At 45.1% G+C, this 26,728-nt stretch overlaps 1 protein-coding gene and 1 long non-coding RNA gene across 4 annotated transcripts in view; one reads left to right on the top strand and one right to left on the bottom strand.

The window, feature by feature from the left end:
- Positions 1–7,563: 7,563 nt before the first annotated feature.
- On the bottom strand, positions 7,564–9,380 carry LOC309339396. Of its 2 annotated transcripts, none has more exons than XR_014155297.1 (2): positions 9,269–9,380; positions 7,564–8,389 (listed from the first exon to the last, which is right to left on the bottom strand). It is a non-coding gene; the product is annotated as an uncharacterized lncRNA (long non-coding RNA). The 2 variants fall into 2 exon arrangements; XR_014155298.1 differs by lacking the exon at positions 9,269–9,380 and adding an exon at positions 9,206–9,251.
- The window catches only part of LDAH (lipid droplet associated hydrolase), a 94,872-nt gene continuing 77,519 nt past the window's right edge, over positions 9,376–26,728 (top strand). The window contains exons 1-3 of one of the 2 annotated variants that reach the window (XM_081857394.1): positions 9,376–9,493; positions 11,749–11,898; positions 22,692–22,826. In XM_081857394.1, the coding sequence (XP_081713520.1) occupies positions 11,757–11,898; positions 22,692–22,826 (277 nt within the window). In that variant the 5' untranslated portion in view covers positions 9,376–9,493; positions 11,749–11,756. Of the gene's footprint in view, positions 9,494–11,609; positions 11,899–22,691; positions 22,827–26,728 lie in introns of those variants that run through there. The other variant, XM_081857393.1, reaches the window with a different exon arrangement.

Raw genomic sequence — 26,728 nt, 5'->3', positions numbered from 1 at the left:
GATGCCAGGAAATCCTAGATGGTTATGGTTGGCTTACACTAAGAATTCCTCTATGCAATCACAAACTTCTAACTTCCTCACAGAAGAGAGAACATACAGAAAAGCAGACCAAAGCAGATCTCCACCTGTGTCATCTGGGAAGATGCAAGATGGCGCTAACATAATAGCAGCAAGCACTGAGTAATCTGGCACACAATAACCAATTCTTCTAATGCTGTTCAGATATAAGTATGATAGATGCTATATTTAAAAGTCTATAAACATCTGATTTTTTAAAGTAAAATGTATAATAAATAGGGCATACCACGTGTCTTAATTCCCAAACCTGAATTTTAAAAAGTCTCTTATGCCGCAATTCCCCCACTCCCTTCTCTTGAAACCATCAACCAGCTATACAGTTATAAACACAGCTATCCTTTGCATTGCTTTCACATCTCCTGAACAATGCGCCCGCTCACTGAAGGAAGCAGTTCCAGGAGATCTCCCAAATCTAAAGCAGGAAATTCTTTTCAGTACAGCTGTCAGCAACCCAATGACCTGCCAAATTTCTTCCCATGAGCCTCTCCTGGAAAGTCAGAGAAGTTAATAATATTCTGTGTTCACTCCAGGCAAGCAAGTTGACTCGAACCCACTCATCTCACTATTCTAAACTAGTAATAATTGCTGGGCATGTTTGTCTTCCTCAATCCTACAAGATAACTTTCAAATGTCTGCATGAATGAAGTCCATTGCAACTACCATATGCCTGGTTTCTATGCTCACTTGCTGCTTATGGGCTTCCTACAGGCTTCTGGTTAGCCAGTGAGAGAACATTATGCTGAACTAGGAAGCCTTTGGATTAATCCTGCAGAACTCTTCATATAAGAATATGCAACACAGTGACAGTATCCTTCCATCAAATAAACTTTCCATTTTGTTTGTTTCCAAATATATTATTCAAGGCCATTCAGGCTTGAATAGCTAACAATTGTCTAGTACAGTGGAACCTTGGTTCTCAAACTGAATCCGTTCCAGGAGTCCGTTCAACTCCCAAAACTGTTCGAAAACCAAGGTGCAGCTTCTGATTGGCTACAGGAGCTTCCTCACTCAAGCGAAAGCTGTGGAAGCCGCGTTGGATGTCCAGCTTCCAAAAAACGTTCACAAACCAGAACACTTACTTCCGGGTTTGTGTTGCTGGGGAGCCGATTTGTTTGGGAGCCAAGCCGTTTGGGAACCAAGGTACTAATAATATATCTTTGGCACTTTTCCTAATCTGCCGGAGGAGTGAAACTGCATCAGGGCCATGCCAAGGAATGTGGGCCTCCCCCAAAATGCTGATCTACTGAGGTGGCCATCCTAAGGCTGCCACTAGAAGCTCTATGTCCCATCTGCCCCAAGCTTGGCTTCTAGGAAGAGATTCCATCAAGACTGCAGCCAGTGCCCAGCCAGAAGACAAGGCACTGCCCCTCCAGTGAGTCCTCCGAGTGGCCCATTTTATCTTGACTTTCTGGCAGGGAATCCCTCTTGGTACTTCTGCCAGCCGGGGAATTCCCTTACCAGCCAGCCAATCGGTGGGCCTCAGCTGCTGGGGACAGTGAATGGTGTGAAGCAACTGCCGCCCACCTGAGAAGGGTGAGCGGCCATTCACAATGTGCAGAGCTGACTTGAGTCACCCTAAACCAGGGGTAGGCAACCTAAGGCCTATGGGCCACAAGCGGCCCATGGGGGTCGTTTAACCGGCCCATGAGCCTCCCCCGAACTGAGCCACCCGTTCGGCAAGTCCCTGCATGCTGTGCTAAACCAGCGCAGTGACTCGCTTTTGCGGTGCCGGAAATCACGTCTGCGCAGCCACAGATGCCAGAAATTGTGTCTGCACAGATGCATATGCTGGAAATTGCAGTTGCGCACACTTGCGCGCGCTCGCAATCCAGCCCACAGAGGGATCTCTGCTGGAGTGAACCGGCCCAGGCGAGGTAAACCTTGCCAACCCCTGCCCTAAACCGAGAAGACAAAAATACCCACCCTTTTCCCCAAGTGCACCTCAAATCAAACAAAGCCAGCTCAGCTCACGGAGATCAGCCTTGCCTCGAAGGAAGGGCCGAAGCCCAAATCTGCTGGAAGCATGGTGTTGTTTCTAAAGCATGCAGTGTCTCGTTTCATTCAGCAGTTCTTTGGTATAAATTCAGAAAAGTTAATATACGAGTTGTTCCAGCACATGCAGCTGCGTTAATTAAACAGCAATCTCCACATAACTTTTTATGCCCCTGGATGCTTTGAAGCACCAAATGCTTCTCTCTACTGCTATTTTATTATGTATTTACTCAGTTCGAGCTCATTCTGCATGTTTCTTACTGCATATGTTCGATTCTCCCCCTGCCCAAGTTGCTTTTAAATTTATTTTCCACACATCCATGGGGCAAGATTAACAAAGAGACTGCCATCTGTGCCCAGATGGAGTTTTCTGTCACAACTGTTGACATGTAAAGGGAATTTTATATTTTGCTTGGACGCCACTTCTGCTTTTTTTGGATTCGGTATTTTGAGCTGGACTATAAAAATAGACTTAAATGTATAGGCTGTAGCAATTAATGCATTATTTACATTACTAAACTACAAACACATAGAGCCTATTGGCTCCCAGATCTTTGGCCAGAATAACCTATCTCCTGTCGATTTGATGCTTTGAGATACTACCAGCAAACTTCTGAAACTGTTCTGTATGCCACTGTGCTGATGGTTTGCTGCCAGAAAAAATACCCCCAAGCCAGGTTGTTAAGACACTGATGTTTCTCATGCCTTCATTGGTAGCGGAGCATTGAAAATGTTCACATCGAGCCCTGCTGACACTGAAGTCATGCAGAAATCCCAGTGGGCTGATGCAGCAGGAGTTGCTGATCAAGGAGATTAGGCTGGTCTTGTTTCATTTCTTGTGTAATGCTGTGTTCCACATGGTCACTGTACCTTGAGAAGCGATGTGGCGCTCAATGGCAGAACGAGAGGATACATAGCTGCGAAACAAGCTATGCAAGAGTGCTGCAGCCATAGAAAAGTGAACCCTGTTGATCTCCTGTCTTCTGATAAAAGCCCTGTTGTTCTTCACACCTGAAGAGATCCAATTTGGGCAAATCAATATAAAAATTTTAGAGTCACAGAGCTGGAGGATCATCGAATCCAACTTCCTGCAATGCAGAAATATGCAGCTGTTCCAAATGGGGATCAAACCTGGGATCTTGGTCATGCGATCAACACCATGCTCTAACCAAGTGAGCTAACTAATTAAAAGCAAACCCATTGCGTGGCGAGTTCCTGCCCCCGCCAGTGAAAATAAAGACACATGACACAATTATTAAGGTTAATGGGCCACAACTTTATTGGTTACAGGTGATGAGCGGTATTGGCTTAGGCACTGGTCCTAACCGACTATATCTGGCTTCAGCCCGTCCGCTTGAAGTCCGGGAAGGGTTAACCACCAGTAGGGGGAGTCCTGCTGATGCACATCAACTAGGAACTCCCCCAGGGTCACCGATAGGGTCTTAGGCCCTCATCTCCATAGGCTTAGGACAGGGCCACACCCCCCGGAATCCTTTATCAGACTACCCTTCAATATGTGGGGCAGGTGATGGCGCTTCCTCCCCTCTTCCATCTACAAAACAATACCAATGCCTAACCGCCAATACCCAGAAAGTTGTGATGATTTGCTACGAGGTAGGCAAAAACCAAGTGGCTGGTGCCAATTTGCCAAGTGGAAAAATTCCTACCAGGCCCCTCAACGGCGACCAACCACGGTCCATAGCAAGGTTGAAAAACTAAAACCTTAAAGGGCGGGAGGGTGGGAAACCGGAACAGCTGGTAGGCGGGAAAAGAGGGAGATCATGAGCCGCACCTGCGTTAAATAGGGCAGGCCACGCCCCCAGAGCCAGCCGATTGGCTGGCCAGGGGATGACACGGCTGGGGTTCCCCTGATCGCTCGGGGGCTGGGCTCCAGCCTCTGCGCATGTGGTGGGGCCGTGACGCCCGTAATCCCACCTCCTCTGCAGGGCGGAAGTGGCTTTGTTTTCAATATGATTTGCTTCAAGGAAGCAGCAGGACATGCCCCCACCAAAGGTAGTACCCCTCCCCTAACATCCTATACACCCTGCACTCAGTTGTCACCTGTGGCTCTTAGAAGCTATCAACACGTGACAATGGCCGCACCCTGGGAAATGGCCAGCTAAACCAGGTGAGGGCAGCCTATGGGTCTCAAATCCTCAGTGAGTTAGGGACTTCCCTTGCGTTCAAAGACAGGCTCGGGTGGACTCAGCAGATGAGACCAATAGTGGATCCAATGGTCAAGAAATCGGTTTCCGCAGATGATGCGGATGGAAGTGAGGGGCTCGTCAACCTAGGAAGGAGAAGCAGAACTCTGATCCTAAACCTCCGCTGCCTTGTGGCCATACTCATTTGTGAGAAAGACTTCGGGAGTGAATCCTGGGGGGGGGGGAATCCAGTGTGGTGTAGTGGTTAAGAGTGGTGGACTCGTAATCTGGTGAACCAGGTTTGCTTCCACGCTCCTCCACATGCAGCTGCTGGGTGACCTTGGGCTTCTCTGAAGTCTCTCAGCCTCACTCACCTCACAGAGTGTTTGTTGTGGGGGAGGAAGAGAAAAGAGATTGTTAGCGGCTTTGAGACTCCTTCGGGTAGTGATAAAGCGGGATATCAAATCCAAACTCTTCTTCTTCTTCTTCCTGCCTTGCAGGACATCTTTGGGAGAAGAAAAGGCTAAGGAGGAAAGCCTACACAAATCCCAAATGAAGTCCCTAAGGCAGTTGGATGGCATCTTGCACACCAGCCTTACAGCCAAGCTGGTCCCAAACTTACTGCTTTCCTGAGAACCTTGGTGTTGCTAGTGCAGCAAAAACAATGCAGGAGGCAGTAGTTACAAGTTAATGGTTTCTGCAGCCACAGCAGGTGCTGTGATTCTCCAGCATTTTGACTCCACACCCCAAGGTGAACACTATTGTTTCTCAAGACAGACAGATGCCAACTTCAAGGAAGCACGCTTTGAATTACAGCTAAGGCTGGAATGTTATTCCCAGCTACTCAGGGGTAAGTACATGATGAATTGGGGTGAGGTCCTGGGAGCACATTTCTCCTCCTCGCGGTACTGAAATGGCCTTTTCCTTTCCAGTTTCCCATATGCGCAATGCCAACATAAAACGTGTCCTGGCCAGAATGCATACGCAGTTTAAAAATATCTCTCTTCTGCTTTCTGTCCCACATCAACAGTGTTCACATATGCACACAAGTAGCAGAAGTGAGCCTCAGAGATGCTTTTAGTCTCATGTGAAAATTCCTGTTGCCTCTCTGCGTTTGACAGATGTTGCATTAAAGCTTGGGAACAAAGAATTCCACAGCCTTGCCTAGGCTAGAGAACAATACCGGGAAGACAGTTTGGGGACTTGAATGTGTCTGGAAGAAAAGGCAGGTGATAAAACTCTTATTAACAACTACAATGGCAAACCTGTCAGCAGTTGAAAAGCACAAGGTGAAGTTTAGCTCCACAACACCAGCACGACATATCCCCAGTTAGAATCCTCTGTTATGAGTTGGGGGGGGGCATCATTTATTCCTAAAGGAAGGGGTTAGTTTTCTTACTTCAGTCCAGTTGCGTTCCAACTGTGACAAAATTCAGTTACTTATTATGGCGACATTTGGGCCTGGAAGGTTAGTATGGGGGGGGGGGGCTTGTTACATAAGCATACCTCTGCTCCCCCACCAATTAAATGTTTGAGGGGGTGCGCCCTCCCCCCCAAAATGATAGGCATTTTCATTCAAATGGTGTGCACGTGCCGCGTCTTGTGATCGATTATGCGGGGCAGGGTTTAACTGGGTCCTCCTAATATTTTATTCAAGTTGGCACCCCTGCTCCCCATGCAAACAGCAGCTTTCAGGGGAATCGTTTTAGCCAGTTAAGGAGTAAAAAGTTAAACCCTGCCTGCTCTGACCTTGCTTGTTTTCAGCTGTCTTCCTTGGGTGACTTTGGGTGGCTACCAGGAAGACATTTGGCTCTCAGGTGGGGATAAGGTAAAAGTAAAAATGTTAAGGACCCATGGACGGTTAAGTTCAGTCAAAGGTGACCACGGGGTGCTGCGCTCATCTTGCTTTCAGGCTGAGGGAGCCGACGTTTGTCCACAGACTGCTTTCCGGGTCATGTGGCGAGCATGACTAAACCACTTCTGGTGCAACGGGACAGTGTGACAGAAGTCAGAGCACACAGAAATGCCATTTACCTTCCCTCCACAGCAGTAGCTATTTCTCTACTTCCACCGACGTGCTTTCTGCTAGGTGGGCAAGAACTGGGACCAAGTATAGGGAGCTCACTCGAAATCAAACCACCAACCTTCTGATCGGCAAGCCCAAGAGGCTCAGTGGTTTAGAGCACGGCGCCACCCGGGTCCCTTGGGGATAAGGAATGAAGGACAAAATACATGATATAATGCATGTGTGATCATATTTAACATGGCACTTTTTGTCTTATTGCAAAGCTGCCACAGAGAGCAGATGTGCTAATGGTAATTACGTTGCATTGTGGTCCTGACATTGACTTGGCTGCTGTTTAACGGCACCAAAACAGTCATATTAAATGCAATCACACATTTAATATAGCCTACAGTTCGGCCTAAGGCAGTTGAGTCAAAGGTTTCTTGGAAAGGTGAGTTTTGAGTGGAGGTTTGAAGGAATAGAGAGTGTTGGCGGCACTACATAAATGTTTCAGGAAGGAATTCAATGGAGCTGAATGAACACACTTAAAAGTGGGTTCTTTGGCTATATAAAATAAACCCAAGACGCTATAATATCTGGGGTTACAAGTTTGCAGTTGTTTCCATTGTTAGTAGATTTGCCTGCTGGGTGTTTGCATGACACGGGACACATTCACGGTATGGGAAATGAAAATTTGAACTGCTGCATTTGAAAACAATATAACTTCATAGAGACCAAACTGTTATTTACAGCAATTTACAGATTATTGACAGTTCTGCTGACAAGTACAATGTACAATGTTGGGATACTGCCAGGGAGACAAAGTCCATCATGGCTCCCAAGCCGTCTCCGGACGTCCATCAACCTCCCGTAGAAACGCAGTATCAGCAATTAGTGACACGAGCTCCAGAAAATAGCTTGTGACATTCCAGAGCAGATGCACGCTCTATCAGCAGATAATGCACAGCGAAAGATGCACACAGAAGAGCATTATTTAGAAGTTTATTCAGCGTTGGTCAGAACAAAGAAAAAACATGACTGCCTGCTTCGGTCTGCTCAGGCACAGAGAGAAAGAGACAACAGCTCTATCAAAACAGAAACATCCTGTGAACAGGAAATACGCAGACTCTGACTCACAAAGCCTGCTCCCTTTTAAGGTGGAACGGAAATATCCTAACAGAAGCTAGAGGCGGTTAGAGAAATTATGTCTCGGAAGGCCCTTGAGCTATTGTGAGTGGAACGACTGAATGGGCCTTGGGTTATATATTTTAAGTTTAAATTTAGAAATTGGTTGGGCTTTAGCAGGATTTTATTACTGTGTTTGACACCCTTGTAATACTGTAACATGAGCAGGCTGCCAATTTGATTTCAAATTAACACTGGATTTTAATAACGTTAATAACAGCTATTGTTTTTCATGCCCTGCTACAGGCAATTCAGTTGAGCTCACAGGTTGACTCTTGACTTTAATTTAGAGGCCATGTCATCAGATGTGCAACATTATCCTACTTTAGGAGCAGGTAGGTTGCACACACAGAAAGTCATACATGAGTTAATTTGACCTAAATTGGAGGTGCTGTAAAAATTTTAGGGTGCACACGAAGCAGACACACACTTCACACAGAGAAACCCCAAAAGTCATCTTTGCTCTCCAACTTCCTCTGCAGAAGGAAATACCTTGGAGAAAAAGAAAAAGAAAATATTATTATTTATACCCCGCCCATCTGGCTGGGTTTCCCCAGCCACTCTGGGCAGCTCCCAACAGAATATTAAAAACACGATAAAACATCAAACATTAAAAACTTCCCTAAACAGGGCTGTCTTCCCAATTATTTCACTTCCAAATTCTTCAAATCCTGTTTTAGGAGCATATTTTGTGGAGTCGGCCCCAGTAACCTGGATTCAAGAACTAAGGTACAGTATATACGATTTCAAAAGAATGGCCAGACTGGCCAGGTAATGCAATCAGTAAAACATGATCAGGTATCTTGACAGACAGGAGAGAAGCCATACTCTCAAATTTCTGTTGTAGACCGCCTCTTTCTGTGACGCATGTATGATGTTTTTGGGTGGTCTTTGATTAAGGGGTTGGACAACGTCTAAAGTCTTTAAAGGTTCTTGCAGACTTTGTTATGGTCCTCACCTTCTTGCAAGTGGCCATGGGGGAACTCTGTAGCGATAGAAGAATACAAAATATATTCCTTGCTAGAATGGATAAGTAAGGTGATGAACTATGCAGAATTGGTTAACAGCTAAAAGAAGAGAACCTAGTGATGAAGGTTTCGTGGAAGAACGGAAACCCTTTAATAATATTTCTGTAACTATTCCGAAAATGATGAACACTTGAGCAGGACTGGAACTATGAGCATTAAAGAGATTAAAGGTTACAGTCGTTCTGTTAAGGTTTAAGAGATAGAAGATAGGGTGCAGCCGAGGGAGAGAAACACAAACACCATGGAAAAGGGAGTGGGATGTAAAAAGGGGGGCGGGCGGGGCTATTATGTATTGAAAGCCATGTGGAATTTTTTTGGGAAACGTAATTTTAAAAAAGGCTTATTTTTCAAATGTTAACCCCCCCCCCTTTTTTTCTATAGCAGGGGTTTAGCTAAATTGACCTAATTGGAATTTATTTCAATGCGGGGTTAAAATAAATAGCAAAATCCTGATAGCCCTCAACACAGCAGGGACTGGGAAGGGGGACCCCATTCTACACCTTTGCCATCTTAATTAATAACCTCTCAATGGGATTCCCTCCCACCCTCCGCCTCTAAGCAGTTTTAAGCCAGTGTTTCCCACGCTTGGGTCTCCAGCGGCCGTCGGACTACAACTCCCATCATCCCTGACCGCTGGTCCCGCTACCTAGGGATGATGGGAGTTGTAGTCCGACGGCCGCTGGAGACCCAAGCGCGGGAAACAGGGGCTTAAGCGAATGGCGAAACTGCCCAGCTAACCCAGATCTCCCTAACATAGGGGAGACAAAACCTACCGGTGGCCAAAGGCTCCAAGAAGCGCCAGCGGCGCGCAGCCAGCTCTGTTGCGTTCCTCTTACCTCGGCGAGGGCGGGATGTCCGTGACGTGTGGGCTCGGCATTGGCTCCGCAGCCCGCCTATCACTTTTCTCCGAGCCTGGCGGAAGAGCCGACGAGCAGCTTCCTTCCGACCCCCGTAGGGGAGTTGGGCCGGCCGGTTCGCTGCTTCCGCCCGGCCTGCTCAGCAGCTGCCCTGTCTGGTTCTGTCAGCCACGGAAAGCGCCCGGAGGGACTGATCCGGGCAAGGTACGTGTTTGGTTTCCCGGCCGCTGGGCTCGCTTCGGCTGCTGAATGTTCCTTCCCCGACCCTTGGCCGCTTTGCTTTCTCTCTCTCTCCGTTGCGCAGTGGGGGAAAGCAAGAATAAAAGCAATAATAATAATAATAATAATAATGATGATGATGATGATGTTGTTGTTTAGTCGTGTCCGACTCTTCGTGACCCCATGGACCAGAGCACGCCAGGCACTTCTGTCTTCCACTGCCTCCCGCAGTTTGGTCAAACTCATGTTGGTAGCTTCGAGAATAATAATAATAATAATACCCTGTCAATCTGGCTGGGTTTCCCCAGCCACTCTGGGCAGCTTCCAGCAAAATACAGTGGTACCTCGGGTTACATACGCTTCAGGTTACATACGTTTCAGGTGACAGACTCCGCTAACCCAGAAATAGTGCTTCAGGTTAAGAACTTTGCTTCAGGATGAGAACAGAAATCGGGCTCCGGCGGCATGGCAGCAGCAGGAGGCCCCATTAGCTAAAGTGGTGCTTCAGGTTAAGAACAGTTTCAGGTTAAGAACAGATCTCCAGAACGAATTAAGTACGTAACCAGAGGTACCACTGTATTAAAATTAGTGAAATGTATAAAATTAATGAAATGTAGAAATTGGAAAAGTAGGGGACCTCAAGGCTAGGGGCTGTGTGTGGTACCCCAGAGTTCTCTATCCAGCCTATAAGACTTTCCCCAGATCAGGCTATGATCCCTCTGACCCTGCTCCATGCCTTCCTCAAGTGCTTTGACCTGGCTGGAATGTGACATAGAATCATAGAATTGTAGGGTAATCTAGTCCAACCCCCTGCAATGCAGGAATATCTACTAAAGCATCTGTGATAGATGGCTGCCACCTCCTGAGGTTCTTCCTGCTGTTCAGTTGGAATCTCCTTTCTCGTAACTTGAAGCCATTGGCCTGAATCCCACTCTCTGGAGCAGGAGAAAACAAGCTTGCTCTATTCTCCATGCAGCACAGAAAGTCATGTAATTGTTTATTACCTCGACGTCTTACGGGAGGGCGTTCCACAGGGTGGGCGCTGCTACTGAGAAGGCACTCTGCCTGGTTCCCTGTAACTTCACTTCTCTCAGGGAGGGAACCACCAGAAGGCCCTTGGAGCTGGATCTCAATGTCTGGGCTGAATGACAAAAGTGGAGACACTTATATATTACAAGTGCGGTCCGCTAGTGTTTCTGGAGATCCTGGTTTTCTGCTTCTCACGAATAAAATATTTGTACAGTGGTACCTCTGGTTGCGAACGGGATCTGTTCCGGAGCCCCGTTCGCAACCTGAGCAGAACGCAATCTGCCTGTGCGCGGGTCGCGATTCGACGCTTCTGTGCATGCATGTGACGTCATTTTGAGCGTGTGCGCATGCGCGAGCAGCGAAACCTGGACGTAACCCTTTCCAGTACTTCCAGGTCACCGCGGGGCACAACCTGAAAACGCTCAACCTGAAGCATCTTTAACCCGAGGTATGACTGTTCTTCTGAATGCCTGAAATGCTTCTAAATTGTTGGGGACTTCTGGCTTTCAGAATCTGGCTTGGTGCATTGAGGTATTAACATTGTTAGTACTTCACAAGGAAAATCTATTCCTTTAAAACAGGAATGAGGAATCCCAGGCACCAAAAGTAGCCCTCAAACCCTTTCCACCTGATCCTTTGGACTCTAGACAGCCCACGTTCCCCTGTTCCTAGGCCACGGACTTCAATAGCCCTTTGAACCTGCTCCTTCGGGGAGAGTGCAATCCCATCCAGGGTAGAAAACTAACCCATTTCTCAGACAAGGGAGCTGCTCACCCACAATGCCTCTGTCTTGCCAAGATTTGTTATTGTGTCCACTGTTGCATCTGGACACCCTGTAATTTCCCTTGCTCGATCAGTGATTGCAGAGATGGAAGAGATAGATCTCAGGGTGGTTCACAGAAAAGAACAACATGGTCTTTTGTAATACTCTTGAAGCAAAATAACCTATGTGTATAGCAATTGCCTCACTCCTGTTAGCAACTGTGCTGCAGCATTCTGCACTAATTGCAGCAATTGCATGGGAGGGAACATCTGGCAGCTGCTCTGAACTTCTCAAATATATGAACGTTTGTTGAAACTCTTGCCGTGGTTGTTGCCTGGCCACACAGGAGCTACAAGTCGCTTCTTCCTTTCTTACAAGAAAGCCCATGTTGGAGGACATCTTATTGTCTAGCTAGATACATTTCAAGGCTTTTTCTTGTTGTTTTCAGCCGCAAGCATGAAATCAGAACCTGAAGTTCCGCTGCACGAAGAGTTCACCTACGTTTATGGAATGGCTACGCAAGTCATTAAGTGTGGCCCTTGGAAAGATCTTTGGAAACGTAAAAGTGCTCCCAAAGCCTTGCTTCTGGTTATTCCAGGTAAGTTTTCTGACACTTGGGGTTGTTGTTTTTTGTGCGTGCTTCCTGGATTCCAAAAACTAAACCAAGCCATGACTTGGATGGAGGAAGACTTGCGTATGGTTGTGTTGAGCAAGTTAAAAAGGGAGGAAGGAATGACGTTCATTGATAGCTTAATTGAAAAACCTTAACAGAAAGCTTAATTGATAAGCTTGTGGTATTGTAGATGTGGCACAAAACCAGTCAGAGATCTGTTTGTCGAAGGATGACTTGCACCACAAACTAGGCCTAAACTGAAGGCACAAAATGCAAGACCTGTGCTCCTTTACATTCCTAATAATAATAATAATAATTAATTTATTATTTATATCCTGCCCGTCTGGCTAGGTTTCCTCAGACACTCTGGGCAGCTCCCAACAGAATATTAAAAACACGATAAAACATCAAACATTAAAAACTTCCCTAAACAGGGCTCCCTTATACTCACTTTTAACCATTTGTCCATGTTTTTATCTTTTAAAGTTATGTATAGTATAATCAGCTTTTAATTAGTAGTTTTTATCCCTTACCTGTTTTAAGTCTTATGTGTTCAGTTTATCTGTATGTTTTATCTTATGCTGGTCTGCGACCGAAATAACGTTTGATACTGATACAGTCAGAGATACTTTTATATTTAAATAAAAGTAACAAGATCTTCTTCATTTGTTGTATTATAAACGATATCATCAACACTATGCTTCAATTTGTTTCTCTTTCTTTAATGCTTATGTTTCCTGTAATAAGGTCTTGTGTCTTTAAATGACAGTTGCAGGTTACATACGGCTTTGCTGGTAAACTCTACTTCTTTTTTTTTTTTTTAATAATTTTTATTAATTTTACAACATAAACAAAAAACAAACAAACATAACACGACTTCCCCATACCTCCCCTTCACTGCATCCTTGTTTTAAAATTTTTTAGCAATCCTTCATCCATTTTTATATTTAATTCTCTTTAAAATTTTCTTAAGCTTAAATTTTTTCAGCTGTAATTCTTTATATCAAATCCCTTGACATCTTAACATTCCGAAATTTTACAACAATTTTTAAGATAGATTTTAAATTTTTTCCAGTCTTCTTCCACTGTCTCTCTCCTCTGGTCACGAATTCTGCCGGTCATCTCTGCCAGTCCCATAAATTCAGTCACCTTGGTCTGCCATTCTTCCAGAGTAGGTAGTTCTTTAGTCTTCCAATACTTTGCCAAAAGAATTCTTGCTGCTGTTGTTGCGTACATAAAAAATGTTCTATCTTTCTTTGGAACCATTTGGCCTACCATGCCCAAGAGAAAAGCCTCCGGTTTCTTTACAAATGTCCACTTAAGGATTTTCTTAATTTCATTATAGATCATTTCCCAGTAGGCCTTAATCTTCGGGCAGGTCCACCAAAGATGATAAAAAGTTCCTTCACATTCATTACACTTCCAGCAGTTGTTATTGGGCAAATGATATATCTTTGCAAGCTTGACTGGGGTCATGTACCACCTATAGATCATTTTCATTATATTCTCTTTTAAGGCACTACATGCCGTAAAATTAATACCTGTGGTCCATAACTGCTCCCAGTCAGCAAACATAATATCATGACCAATATCTTGTGCCCACTTAAACTCTACTTCTTAACCCAATTGATTTATTTCACAACACTGATAAACACCGCTTGATTCCTGCGCCACAAGAGTTTACACTACATGACCCTCGGGGTCCCTTCCAAATCTACAGTTCTGTGATTCTATGTAAGAAACCTCAAAGTGGTTTAGCAAAAAAAAAGTAGTATTTTTTAAATCAAGACAAATTGACAACAGTACTTCAAAACATACAAAGGTTAAAATGCGACAACAGATTATAATTACCTCAGCTTCCTAAGCATCTCAGTAGGCTTGCCTAAATAAGGTTTTTGGCAGGCGCCCAAAAGCGTACAGTCAAGACGCCTGCTTAATCTCAATAGGCAGGCAGTTCCAAAGTTCAAAGTGCTGCCACACTAAACAATCAAGTTCTCGCAAATGTGGAGCAGGTATTATATGGCACCTGTAGCCGTGCCAATTCCGCCAGCCGAAAAGCATGTGGAGTAAGGCAAACTTGTAGTAAACGGCTTTTTAAAGGACCTTATATACTAATAGTAAGGGATGCGGGTGGAGCTGTGGGTTAAACCACAGAGCCTGGGACTTGCCGATCAGAAGGTCGGCGGTTCGAATCCCCGCAACGGGGTGAGCTCCTGTTGCTCAGTCCCTGCTCCTGCCAACCTAGCAGTTCAAAAGCACATCAAAGTACAAGTAGATAAATAGGTACCGCTCCAGCAGGAAGGTAAACGGCACTTCCGTGCGCTGCTCTGGTTCGCCAGAAGCGGCTCAGTCATGCTGGCCACATGACCCAGAAGCTGTACGCCGGCTCCCTCAGCCAGTAAAGTGAGATGAGCGCTGCAACCCTAGAGTCAGCCACGACTGGACCTAATGGTCAGGGGTCCCTTTACCTTTACTTTATACTAATAGTAACACCGTAGTAAATTGGCAGCTAATGCAGATCTCTGAGTGCACCTGTTATATGTGGCAAAGGCCTCACTCCTGTCAGCAATTGTGCTGCAGCATTCTGCACTAACAGCAGCTTCCAGATCGAGCATGAGGGGAGCCCCACACAGAGTGCATTGCAATCGTCCAGTCCTGAAATAACCAACACATGAGCTACCGTGGCAAGGCTTTCCTTGCCTATAGCAGTCAAACCTGTCACCTGCTTCCAGGGGCAGAGCTGGACCCAAAAGAACCTCCAAATTGTGAACCTGCTCTTCAAGGTTGCAGGTTCGATTCCCATATGGGACAGCTGCATATTCCTGCATTGCAGTAGGTTGGACTAGATTCAGACAAAGCCAGCCACAGTGCCTATGTCTAGCAACATCTGGAAGGCACTCAAATGGCTACCCGAAATCTAGACTTGCTTTTGAGATCCAGCAAAGACCCGTTCTCTTTCTATTCAGATACAGTTGTTCCTTGGAAGTCAAACAGCTTAGTTCCCGAAAGTTTTGGCTCCCGAATGCCACAAACCCAGAAGTGACTCTTCCAGTTTGTGAACTATTTTTGGAAGCCAAACGTCCGATGGGGCTTCCGATTTGCTGCAGGAGCTTTCTGCAGCCAATCAGAAAGCCGCGCTTTGGTTTTGGCAGTTGAACGGACTTCCGGAACAGACTCCATTCTACTTCCAAGGTACGACTGTGTTGTTGTTGTTGTTGTTGTTGTTGTTGTTTGTTGTTGTTGTTGTTGTTGTTGTTTCAGTGAGAAGGCCCTGGAGTTTCAGTAGGGAGGAAAAGGTCCAACAGCTGCTGTTTTCTTTTGTTTTTTAAAAAAAATGCGGCAGAAATTTTCTTAAAGCTAGAATTTGGTGTGTTTACGTTTCACAAATCTTGCCATTCAGGCTTTGCGAGCAGCATTTATTACCAACCAAAAACAACGTAATTATGAAAACAAAACAATTGTACTTTCTGACTGCAGCACGGAAACAGAAGTACCAGAAGATGGTGCTGTTTTAAAGATAAGCATGGATGTGTTTTCTATATTGTTTTGATGAGCCTGTTCTCGGAATTAAAAAATATATATCTATGGTTAATTTTGAGATATAGTAAATTGCAGCATATGTTCTTGAACAAACTGTGATTTTTGTTGTAGTTTATTACTCATTATACTTAAGAGCGGTCCTTTGAACCTTGCCGCTCTCTTCCAGAAATCTTTATGTACCCAAATTGGAAGTGTTGCCATTTCAGTGTTCTTCCACATTTGATTGGCACACAGGAAGGTGGGAATTTAGGCTAAGGCAATGGTTCTTTGAGCTAGTGGGTAGCATTCCGGCATGGGCATGAAACAAAGTATTCTGTTTTCAAAATCTAGTGCTCTGCTCTCAAAAGTGTTGTAGGTGTGTTTTAGAGTCAAATAGGTAACACTTTAAAAAAGCGGGACTTTGCCCTGCTGGTTTTAGCACAATAGCTCCTGACAACCGTTATTTGGATTTTCAGTAAAAGAAAAGGTAAAGGATCCCTGGATGGTTAAGTCCAGTCAAAGGTGCTAGGTTGGCAGGAGCTGGGGACAGAGCAACGGGAGCTGACCCCGTTGCGGGGATTCAAACTGCTGACCTTTCAATCAGCAAGACCAAGAGGCTCAGTGGTTTAGATCACAATGCCTCTTGTGCCAGAAATCTAGTCTGTTTCACGTTAAACCCATAGGAGACTGGCATTCCAAAAAGTGTTCATTCTTGCTTTAGATTCATTTTACAAAAATGTTGTTTCGGGTCCCTCTTCCCCATTCCCTCTTCCTGTTAAGTCATCACTAGGCACCTCATTTTGCCCTTTGCAGTAGGGAAGAAGCTTGTCCTATGGCACCAAGTGGCAAATCACTACTGATCACCGCTGCCTGTCAAGGGATCTGCTTCTGTTCTGCCTTGATTTAACCTAGTGAAGAACCATGTTCTCAAAACTGGCATAATGAGCATATCCTTCCATTGAACTAAAAACTTCGAGGTGGAATGGTGGTGAAGAAATTGAACAAGGAACTGCCAGGGCTGAACCTTGCCTCTGCTGTGAACTCGCTAGGTGGTCTTAGGACAACTCACTGTTCTCTCATCCTGTATCTGAAATATAAGGATAATGTTGGTGCTATTCTATTATCAGAAGTGCTGTGATTGTGGTGTACAGTATTTCAGCCCCTTTGAACACTGTACGACTCTGTGAATGGCATAATTTGTTAGTGACTAAAAGTCAAAGGCGCTTTTTTGTTAGTGACTAAAATAATTTATTAAATAAATTATTAAATAATTTGTTAGTGACTAAAAGTCAAAGGTAAAACCTCAGCGCCTAGGACTTGCCGATCGCATGGTCGGCGGTTAGAATCCCCGCGGCGGGGTGCGCTCCCCTTGTTCGGTCCCAGTGCCTGACAACCTAGCAGTTCGAAAGCACCCCTAAGTGCAAGTAGATAAATAGCGACCGCTTACCAGCGGGAAGGTAAACGGCGTTCCGTGTGCTGCGCTGGCTCGCCAGATGCAGCTTGTCACGCTGGTCACGTGACCCGGAAGTGTCTGCGGACAGTGCTGGCTCCCGGCCTCTAGAGTGAGATGAGCGCACAACCCTAGAGTCTGGCAAGACTGGCCCGAACGGGCAGGGGTACCTTTACCTTTACCTTTTAAAAGTCTTTTCTTAATTGAGAGATGATGCAATTAGCCCATTGCAAGAAAACTCTTTTGTTGGATATTAACAGGAAACAAAACATTTGAGAGTTTCTTCTGCACACAGCGCTCTTAACTGTGGACTTAGATTTTAGCCCTGTAGAACAGGACAAATAAGATTGCATTACTTTGATCCCTTTCCCAAAAAATCCCTACGCTGATGATCAAACTACTGTAGAATGAAGTTTCTTTGCTTGGGATTAGCTTGCATACCACACTGCCAAATTCTGAAGATGATTTGCTCACATATTGGCTTTAGATACATGGCAGAAACGCTGGAAAACCTTGGTCCAACCTCAATAAACAGTCTGGTAATTCAATAAGAAATATATTATGGGCTTGTTCAGTTTTCTGACAGCATTATTTTTGGTCTCTGCTGGCATTGTCTGTTTGGAGTGGTTTTCAGGGTCAGTAGCAATTCTAAGGAATAGCTCAGTCAGTAGAGCCTGAGACTTTTAATCTCAGGGTTGTGAGTTCGAGTCCCAACTTGGGCAAAAGATTCCTGCATTGCCCGGGGTTGGACTTGATGACCCTCATGGTCCCTTCCAACTTTACCAATTTATGATTCCACAGCAGGGATGGCTAAACAGTGGCACTACAGATGAGTGGTGATGATGGGAACACTGTGTGTGTGTGTGTGTACAGTGGTACCTTGGGTTACATACGCTTCAGGTTACAGACTCAGCTAACCCAGAAATAGTGCTTCAGGTTAAGAACTTTGCTTCAGGATGAGAACAGAAATTGTGCTCTGGCGACGTGGCAGCAGCAAGAGGCCCCATTAGCTAAAGTGGTGCTTCAGGTTAAGAAGAGAGTCAGGTTAAGAACGGACCTCCGTTCGTGGAAAGCATGGCCTCCATGGGGCTGTCCCTGAATAAGTCTGGCCCAACCCATAGCCGCGGACATGCCTTGGACCTGGTGTTTACCTCTACGGATGTTGGTGATCTGACACTAAGTAAAAGCGAAACGAAAGAAGTGCCATGGTCAGATCACTTCCTGGTGCAACTGGACTTCTCCGCGACCCATCCCCTCTGCAGGGAGGTGGGACCGATTTGGATGGTCCGCCCCCGCCGCTTAATGGATCCAAATGGTTTCCAGAGAGTGGTTGGGGATGCTTTATCCCATGTTGATGGCCTTTCAGCCGATTCCCTGGTGGCCCGCTGGAATGTGGAGTTAACCAGGGCTATTGACTGTTTTGCTCCGAAGCGCCCTCTCCGATTGCATGAAGCCCGGAGAGCCCCGTGGTTTTCCACGGATCTGAGGGCAATGAAACAATCGTTGAGACGGCTAGAGCGCCGGTGGCGGATAACTCATTCTGAATCTGACCGGACACGGGTTAGAGCTCAACGTCGAGCCTACCAAGTGGCGATAGCGACGGCGAAGAAGACTTTCTTCACCGCCTCTATTGCATCTGCAGAAAACAGCAGCAGGAGACTCTTTCAGGTGGTTCGCAATTTAGCGGAACCACCTGTAACATCGGGGCCCAGTACGGGCCACATGTTCTCCTGCAATGATTTTGCAAATTTTTTTGCAGATAAAATCGCTCAGATTCGGGAAGAAGTAGACTCCACCGTGGGAGCAGGGCCGGGGCGGGAGAGTGCTAGAGTCCTGTCTGGTCAAGTTGTGTGGGATCAATTTCAATCTGTTACCTCCGAGGATGTGGACAGGCTGCTTGGACGAGTGAAGCCAACCACCTGTCTCCTGGATCCTTGCCCATCCTGGCTTATAAAAGCTAGCCGGGAAGGACTGGGCGATGGGCTTCGTGGGGTGGTGAATGCTTCACTCTGTGAGGGAGCCTTCCCAGACCCGCTGAAAGAGGCGGTTATTAAACCGCTTCTTAAAAAACCATCTTTAGATGCGGCCACGATGGCCAATTATCGCCCAGTCTCAAACCTCCCATTCTTGGGCAAGGTGATTGAGCGAGTGGTTGCTGAACAACTCCAGGCACGCCTGGAAGAAGCGGACCATTTGGATCCCTTCCAGTCGGGATTCAGGCCTCATCATGGGACTGAAACTGCCTTGGTCGCACTGGTTGATGATCTCCGGTGGGCTAGGGACAAAGGTGAGAGCTGTTTCCTAGTTCTGCTGGATCTCTCAGCGGCGTTTGATACCATCGACCATGACATCCTTCTGGACCGTCTTGAGGGGCTGGGAGCTGGGGGCACTGTCATACAGTGGTTCCGCTCCTTCCTCCTGGGCCGTGTTCAGAAAGTGGTGGGGGGGGATGAGTGTTCAGACCCCTGGCCGCTCACTTGTGGGGTGCCTCAGGGTTCTGTCCTCTCCCCCATGCTTTTCAACATCTACATGCAGCCGCTGGGAGGGATCATCAGGAGGTTTGGGCTGGGTGTTCATCAGTATGCAGATGATACCCAGCTCTACCTCTCTTTTAAATCAGAACCAGTGAAGGCGGTAAAGATCCTGTGTGAGTGTCTGGAAGCGGTTGGAGGATGGATGGCGGCTAACAGATTGAGGTTGAATCCTGACAAGACAGAAGTACTGTTTTTGGGGGACAGGAGGCGGGCAGGTGTGGAGGATTCCCTGGTCCTGAATGGGGTAACTGTGCCCCTGAAGGACCAGGTGCGCAGCCTGGGAGTCATTTTGGACTCACAGCTGTCCATGGAGGCACAGGTCAAATCTGTATCCAGGGCAGCTGTTTACCAACTCCATCTGGTACGTAGGCTGAGACCCTATCTGCCTGCGGACTGTCTCGCCAGAGTGGTACATGCTCTGGTTATCTCCCGCTTGGACTACTGCAATGCGCTCTACGTGGGGCTACCTTTGAAGGTGACCCGGAAACTACAACTAATACAGAATGCGGCAGTTAGATTGGTGACTGGGAGCGGCCGCCGAGACCATATAACACTGGTCTTGAAAGACCTACATTGGCTCCCAGTACGTTTCCGAGCACAATTCAAAGTGTTGGTGCTGACCTTTAAAGCCCTAAATGGCCTCGGTCCAGTATATCTGAAGGAGCGTCTCCTCCCCCATCGTTCTGCCCGGACACTGAGGTCCAGCTCCGAGGGCCTTCTGGCGGTTCCCTCACTGCGAGAGGCCAAGTTGCAGGGAACCAGGCAAAGGGCCTTCTCGGTGGTGGCGCCCGCCCTGTAGAATGCCCTCCCATCGGATGTCAAGGCGATGGACAACTACCTGACATTCAGAAGACATCTGAAGGCAGCCCTGTTCAGGGAAGTTTTTAATATGTGACATTTTAGTGTATTTTTTATCTCTGTTGGAAGCCGCCCAGAGTGGCTGGGGAAACCCAGCCAGATGGGCGGGGTACAAATAATAAATTATTATTATTATTATTATTATTATTATTATTATTATTATTATTAGTACTTAACCCGAGGTATCACTGTATACACAAACACACACAAAAATACATATATTTGACTAAGCAGATGCTGTCCAATTTTTTATATGGCCTTAGCTGTTTCCTTTCTAAAAGAAATTTTAGCAGAACTGGACAAGAAATTTCATTTGAATTTCAACAACTTTCTGAAGATTTATTCAAGTTGAAAAAGCCGATATTGCCACCAGTTGACAATTCCAATATCAAAGTGATGTTTATACAGAACTAGTCACACTAGAAACGTGTTGTCCAAAGCAAGAAGTAAAAAAGATAATCCAAAATTCAAAGAAGATCTCAGGCGGTGACTATTTGCCCCAGGATAACAGTATTTCACCCACACACACCCTTAAAAAAAAAACCTCACAGGTGCCATAAATTGCATGCATCATTGAACACAAAGCTTATCAGGATTATCTAAATACTACTTAACAAGGATTATGCAAACACTTCTTCCTTTCACTGTTTAACTGATGGTGCAAGTGAGAAAATATTCAATATACTGCCCTATAGAATTAATGGTAAAGAGTGAAACGATGTGGAAAGCTTTGGCAATGTAAACCTTTATATTTTCTCTGGTGCTAGGAATACGATTGAAATAATAATAATCTTCAGAAGATGCATGAATTATTATATTATTATTATTTAGGAGAACACACCAGTTTGCAGTAAACCCAGGGACAGCAAGGATGCACTTTTGATACATTTTTTTAAAAGTGTGTTTCACTCTTGGACACATTGATTTTCCCTGTCACTGGGAGAGAAATTGCCTCAATATTACACGAATCCACAGGGTTTGTTGCATATTGGTAGAACAACCTGCAAGATCTTTATTCAATCCAAGTATGTTTGGCTAAACAGAGGTCTTTGGAAACACGTGTCTCTGTGTGTGTGTGTGTGTGTGTGTGTGTGTGTGTGTGTGTGTGTGTTTTTAAAGAAAAGGCTAATTAAGGCTAGTTGAACTTGTCTAAATGAACCAGAATATCACATGCTTGAATATCAGAAAAATGAATGGAAGCCATTCTTTTTTTAAAAAAGGGGAGGGAGATTTTAGTGTTACATGTCCCTGTAGCTAAGCCCAGAATTTTATTTGTTGGATATATTGTTTTTGAGTAATTACTTCATTTTTTTTCTCATTTAGGAGGCATATTCTTCAGTGTAAATGCTTTCAGTAGACTCATCACGTAGACAAATGGTTAAAAACAGCCTCAGTTGGTTAGAGCACGGTGCTGATGATACCAAGATTGCAGGTTTGATCCCTGTATGGCGGCATGCCCAACTTTGACTCATCCTCCCCCCCAAAAGCTCTGGCCAATCCAATGGTTAGATCACTGCCAGTTTATTTTTAGTGGGAGTAGATCGCAGTCTCTTGGAAGTTGGACATGCCTGCTATATGGGAAATCTGTACATTCCTGCATTGCAGGGGATTGGATTAGATGATCCTCAGGGTTTCTTCCAGCTCTACAATTCTATGATCTAAATCTGACTGACATCACAATCTCTATGATCTATATTGGGTCGCTTAACTTTAAAGTGAAAAATCTTACCTCTCTGAAGTGGTAGCATACAATTGAGGTGCTTCTTGCTTCAATAGTTGAATTCAAGTACAGTGGTACCTCGGGTTACATACGCTTCAGGTTACAGATTCTGCTAACCCAGAAATAGTACCTCGGGTACTATTGCTTCAGGATGAGAACAGAAATCGTGCAGTGGCAGCGCAGCAGCAGCGGGAGGCTAAAGTGGTGCTTCAGGTTAAGAACAGTTTCAGGTTAAGAACGGACCTCTGGAACGAATTAAGTTCTTAACCTGAGGTACCACTATACAGTGGTATCTCGGTTTATGAACTTAATCCGTTCCGGAAGTCTGTTCTTAAACCGAATCTGTTCTTAAACTGAGGCGCGCTTTCCCTAATGAGGCCTGCCACCGCCCATGCCCTTCCACCATTCAGATTCCGTTCTTAGACTGAGGTAAAGTTCTCAAACTGGGACACTATTTCTGGTTTTGCGGAGTTTGTAATCCAAATCGTTCTTAAACCGGAATGTTCTTAAACCGAGGTACCACAGTATTAAGTACAAAGGGGTCAGCATTGTGAAAAACATGTGGCGACGATGCATGAGTTGGCTTCAAATCCAAATGGTTCATTAGCAATGATGTGGCTTTTGCAGTCTTTCGACCACTGCGTTTCAGTTTATGACCTTTAGTTTTAATAGACCTTCCTCTCTGCTTTTCCTCCAGGTAATCCAGGTTTACCAGGCTACTACCGGGCATTCTTGAAAAAATTGTACTCTTGCCTGAATCAACAGTATCCGGTCTGGGTCGTAGGGCAAGCTGGACACTGTAAACTCCCCCAAGGCATGAAAATGATAGAAGGTACTGTGGAATTGACTTGCTAACATGCTGCCATCTTGCAATGCGAGTACTTGCTCCATTGACATCCATGACCGCTTTGTGTGTGCAAAACGATAGCTATCTTTTTTTTTTTTTTACTGTGCTCTGTGAGAGTTGAAGCATACAGTGGTACCTCGGGTTACATACACTTCAGGTTACAGACTCCGCTAACCCAGAAATAGTACCTCAGGTTAAGAACTTTGCTTCAGGATGAGAATAGAAATTGTGCTCTGGCGGCGCAGCGGCAGCAGGAGGCCCCATTAGCTAAAGTGGTGCTTCAGGTTAAGAACAGAGTCAGGTTAAGAACGGACCTCCGGAACCAATTAAGTACTTAAACCGAGGTACCACTGTACTGTAAATCTTATCACAGTTCCTATTTATATGCCCAAGACTATCCTCCTTAGAGAATATAAGGACGTAGACTATATATTCCAAGGTAAGAAGGTATGAAATTGAGAATAAATATCTTATAAGCAACATTAAAATATTATGCAGATATTATGCAGTTGGCTCACCTTGGAGAACTCTGGGGCGTGATTATTTTTTTTAAAGAAAATCAATGTTGAGACAAAAGTGTTGAATTGTCCATAGGTTGATAGTACAGTCAAACCTTGGCTCTCGAACGCCTTCTGTTTTGTTCCCGAACGCTGAAAACCCGGAAGTAAATGCTCCGGTTTTCAAACATTTTCCGGAAGCCGAACATCCGACACGGCTTCCACTTGAGTGCAGGAGGCTCTTGCAACCAATCGGAAGCCGTGCCTCAGTTGTCGAACATCTCGGAAGCCGAACGGGCTTCCGGAACGGATTACGTTCGACAGTCAAGGTTTGACCGTAGCAGGTTTTTAATTATATACTTAGTAGGTTGTTGATGACTGCATATTTTCCCTTTTTTCCATGTCCTTCTGGTGTAAAGATGACACTGTTCATATTGAAAGGGTGTATGAGGTGTTACGGGAGGGGTAGTATCTCTGGTTATGGTCCTTCTGGAGTAGTTTGTCCAGCTTTGGTCCCCACCCTGCACTCCGCTCTCACTTGTGGCTTCTAGAAGTTGGTAATATATGACAACAGACACACCCCAGGAAACAGCTTTGACTGGCTGGCTAAACCAGGCAAGGGTAACTGATGGGTCTCAAACCCTCAGTGAATTTGGGACTTCCCCTGCATGAGAAGACAGGCTTTGGTGGATTGAGCAGAATAGACCAGTAGTCAAGAAGGCGGTTTCTGCACAAGCTGTAGATAGACGAAGGTGAGGAGCAGATGGGGCTTGCTAACCTGGAAAAGTAGCCCATCCAGGAGAAGGGAAACTCTGATCCTAAACCTCCACTGCCTTTTGGGATATCTTCGGGAAAAGAAAAGGCTAAAGAGTAAATCCAGGGTGAAGAAAGAATGGCATTGTGGACCAGAAAGTGTTAAAGAAGGACAGAACTTTTTTTATGTATGCTACCACAGCAGCAAGAATTCTTATCGCAAAGTATTGGAAGACACAAGATTTACCCACGCTGGAGGAATGGCAGACGCAGTTGATGGACTATATGGAGCTAGCTGAAATGACCGGCAGAATCCGAGACTTGGGAGAAGAAACAATGGAAGAGGATTGGAAAAAATTTAAGGACTATTTGCAAAAACACTATAAGCTGTATGAATGTTAAGGAAATGCACGATTTAGGAAATCTTAGCTTCCGCAACTTTAAATAGGTGAATGGAAATCAAGACACAAGAATTTAGGAGGTGGAATTATGAAATAATTTTATTATGTTTAAATTTAAATTTACAAGAATTGGGACATAACATTTTGATCCTAGAAACATGATAAATTGAAAGATACAATAAGTTATGAAACAAGGTAACAAATTGCTGAAGTTTGTATTACAAAGAATGCAGGGTTTGAAGGTTGTGGGGAAGTCCAATTGGTTTGTTAAAAAAATCATGGAAAGTTGAAGTTTCTGTATTTTCTCTTTTCTCTGTTTTCTCTCTTTTTCTTTCTGTATTTTGTAAACCTAATAAAAAAATAATTAAAAAAAAAAAAGAGTAAATCCAGGGTGGAGCCCCTAAGATGGTTGGATGGTGCCTTGTACATCCTTCTGGCAACTCCTGCAGCCAAGCATATTGCTCTGCTTTCCTTTGGACCACATCAGCAAAGGCGAGAAGCTTCACCCCCCCCCAAGGGAACACTCCATTGTCTCTCGAGACAGACGGCTGCCAATGATTCATATAAAAGCAGATGCACAGTTGTGCATGAAATAACTGGGGAAAGAAGGTACAGTGGTACATACGCTTCAGGTTACATACGCTTCAGGTTACAGACTCTGCAAACCCAGAAATAGTACCTCAGGTTAAGAACTTTGCTTCAGGATGAGAACAGAAATCATGCTTCGGCGGCGCAGCAGCAGCAGGAGGCCCCATTAGCTAAAGTGGTGCTTCAGGTTAAGAACAGTTTGAGGTTAAGAACGGACCTCCGGAACGAATTAAGTACTTAACCCGAGGTACCACTGTATACAGCTTGGGGCGGGGGGAATACTTATTTGGAAGTGCAGATACCTTTTTGCGTCTTGAAGGAATGACAGAAATGTAAAAAGCAACAAGATTATGAGAACCCACAAGCAGCAACTACACCAGTTTGTAGGAGAATTCTCTTTCCTTCCGAGATCTGTGTGTGTTCCGTAGATTTCCAAAACGGGTATAACCATGCAAATCCATTTTCGCATGGTTATCTACAGAGTTTCCTAGCTGTGGGCTCAATCAACTTGTGTTTGCCGCTGACCCATGAGAAAGTATTAGGCTCTTTAACGTGAGAGGGATTTTTATAAATACAGTGATCAGCTACGATTGATACACACATGCAATGATCATCTACAGCCAGTATATAGTATTTTTCCGTGTGTAAAACAGATTTTTTTTGCTAAAAAAATAATAATTTAAAAATTGAAGGTTGTCTTATACAGTGGTAACTCGGGTTACAGACGCTTCAGGTTACATAGGCTTCAGGTTACAGACTCCGCTAACCCAGAAATAGTACCTCAGGTTAAGAACTTTGCTTCAGGATGAGAACAGAAATTGTGCAGCAGCAGCACAGCGGCAGTGGCAGGCCCCATTAGCTAAAGTGGTGCTTCAGGTTAAGAACAGTTTCAGGTTAAAAACGGACCTCCGGAACGAATTAACTACGTGACCAGAGGTACCACTGTACATGGTTAGTGAATGCACAGGGGTTCTGGGCTTGGGTTTGGGCTCTGACGTGGGTGGCCTGGGTTCAGGTTCGGGCTTTGGCATGGGTTTGGGTTCTAGCCCAATTTTGGATTCAAAAAAATAGGGGTCGTCTTATACTTGGGGGTGTCTTATACACGGTACATTCAGAGAAGACAGAACATTCAAAGAACAATATTGTTGAGTTACTAAAGTTTCAACATTTCCGACTCTGGGTTGGAAATATCCTTGCCTGCTGAAGTCTAGCTTACAGTCTGAAAGCATACATGAATGCTACACTGTATAACTTGAATGTTTGAATTGGTAGATACCTTCTACGAGAAAGTGAAGTACAGTGGTACTTCAAGTTACATACACTTCAGGTTACAGACTCTGCTAACCCAGAAATAGTACCTTGGGCTAAGAACTTCACTTCAGGATGAGAACAGAAATTGCACAGCGGCGGCAGCGGCGGGAGGCCCCTTAGCTAAAGTGGTGCTTCAGGTTAAGAACGGACCTCTGGAACGAATTAAGTTCTTCTCCCGAGGTACCACTATATTGATCAAATTGCTTTGAAACAAAATTTGAATATATCCTTGCTATTTTCTAGACAGTTTTCTGTCAAAGGTACTGCAAAGCTGCAGTGGTGGGGAAAACATTAGAAAAAACCCTCATATGTACTGTAGTAGTAGTAGTAGTAGCAA

Source organism: Podarcis erhardii, assembly GCF_964252035.2.
Source record: "Podarcis erhardii genome assembly, chromosome: 3".
Classification (NCBI taxonomy): Eukaryota; Metazoa; Chordata; class Lepidosauria; order Squamata; family Lacertidae; genus Podarcis; species Podarcis erhardii.
Note: the sequence above shows the minus strand (reverse complement) of the source record. Positions and strands in the feature narration are given on the sequence as shown.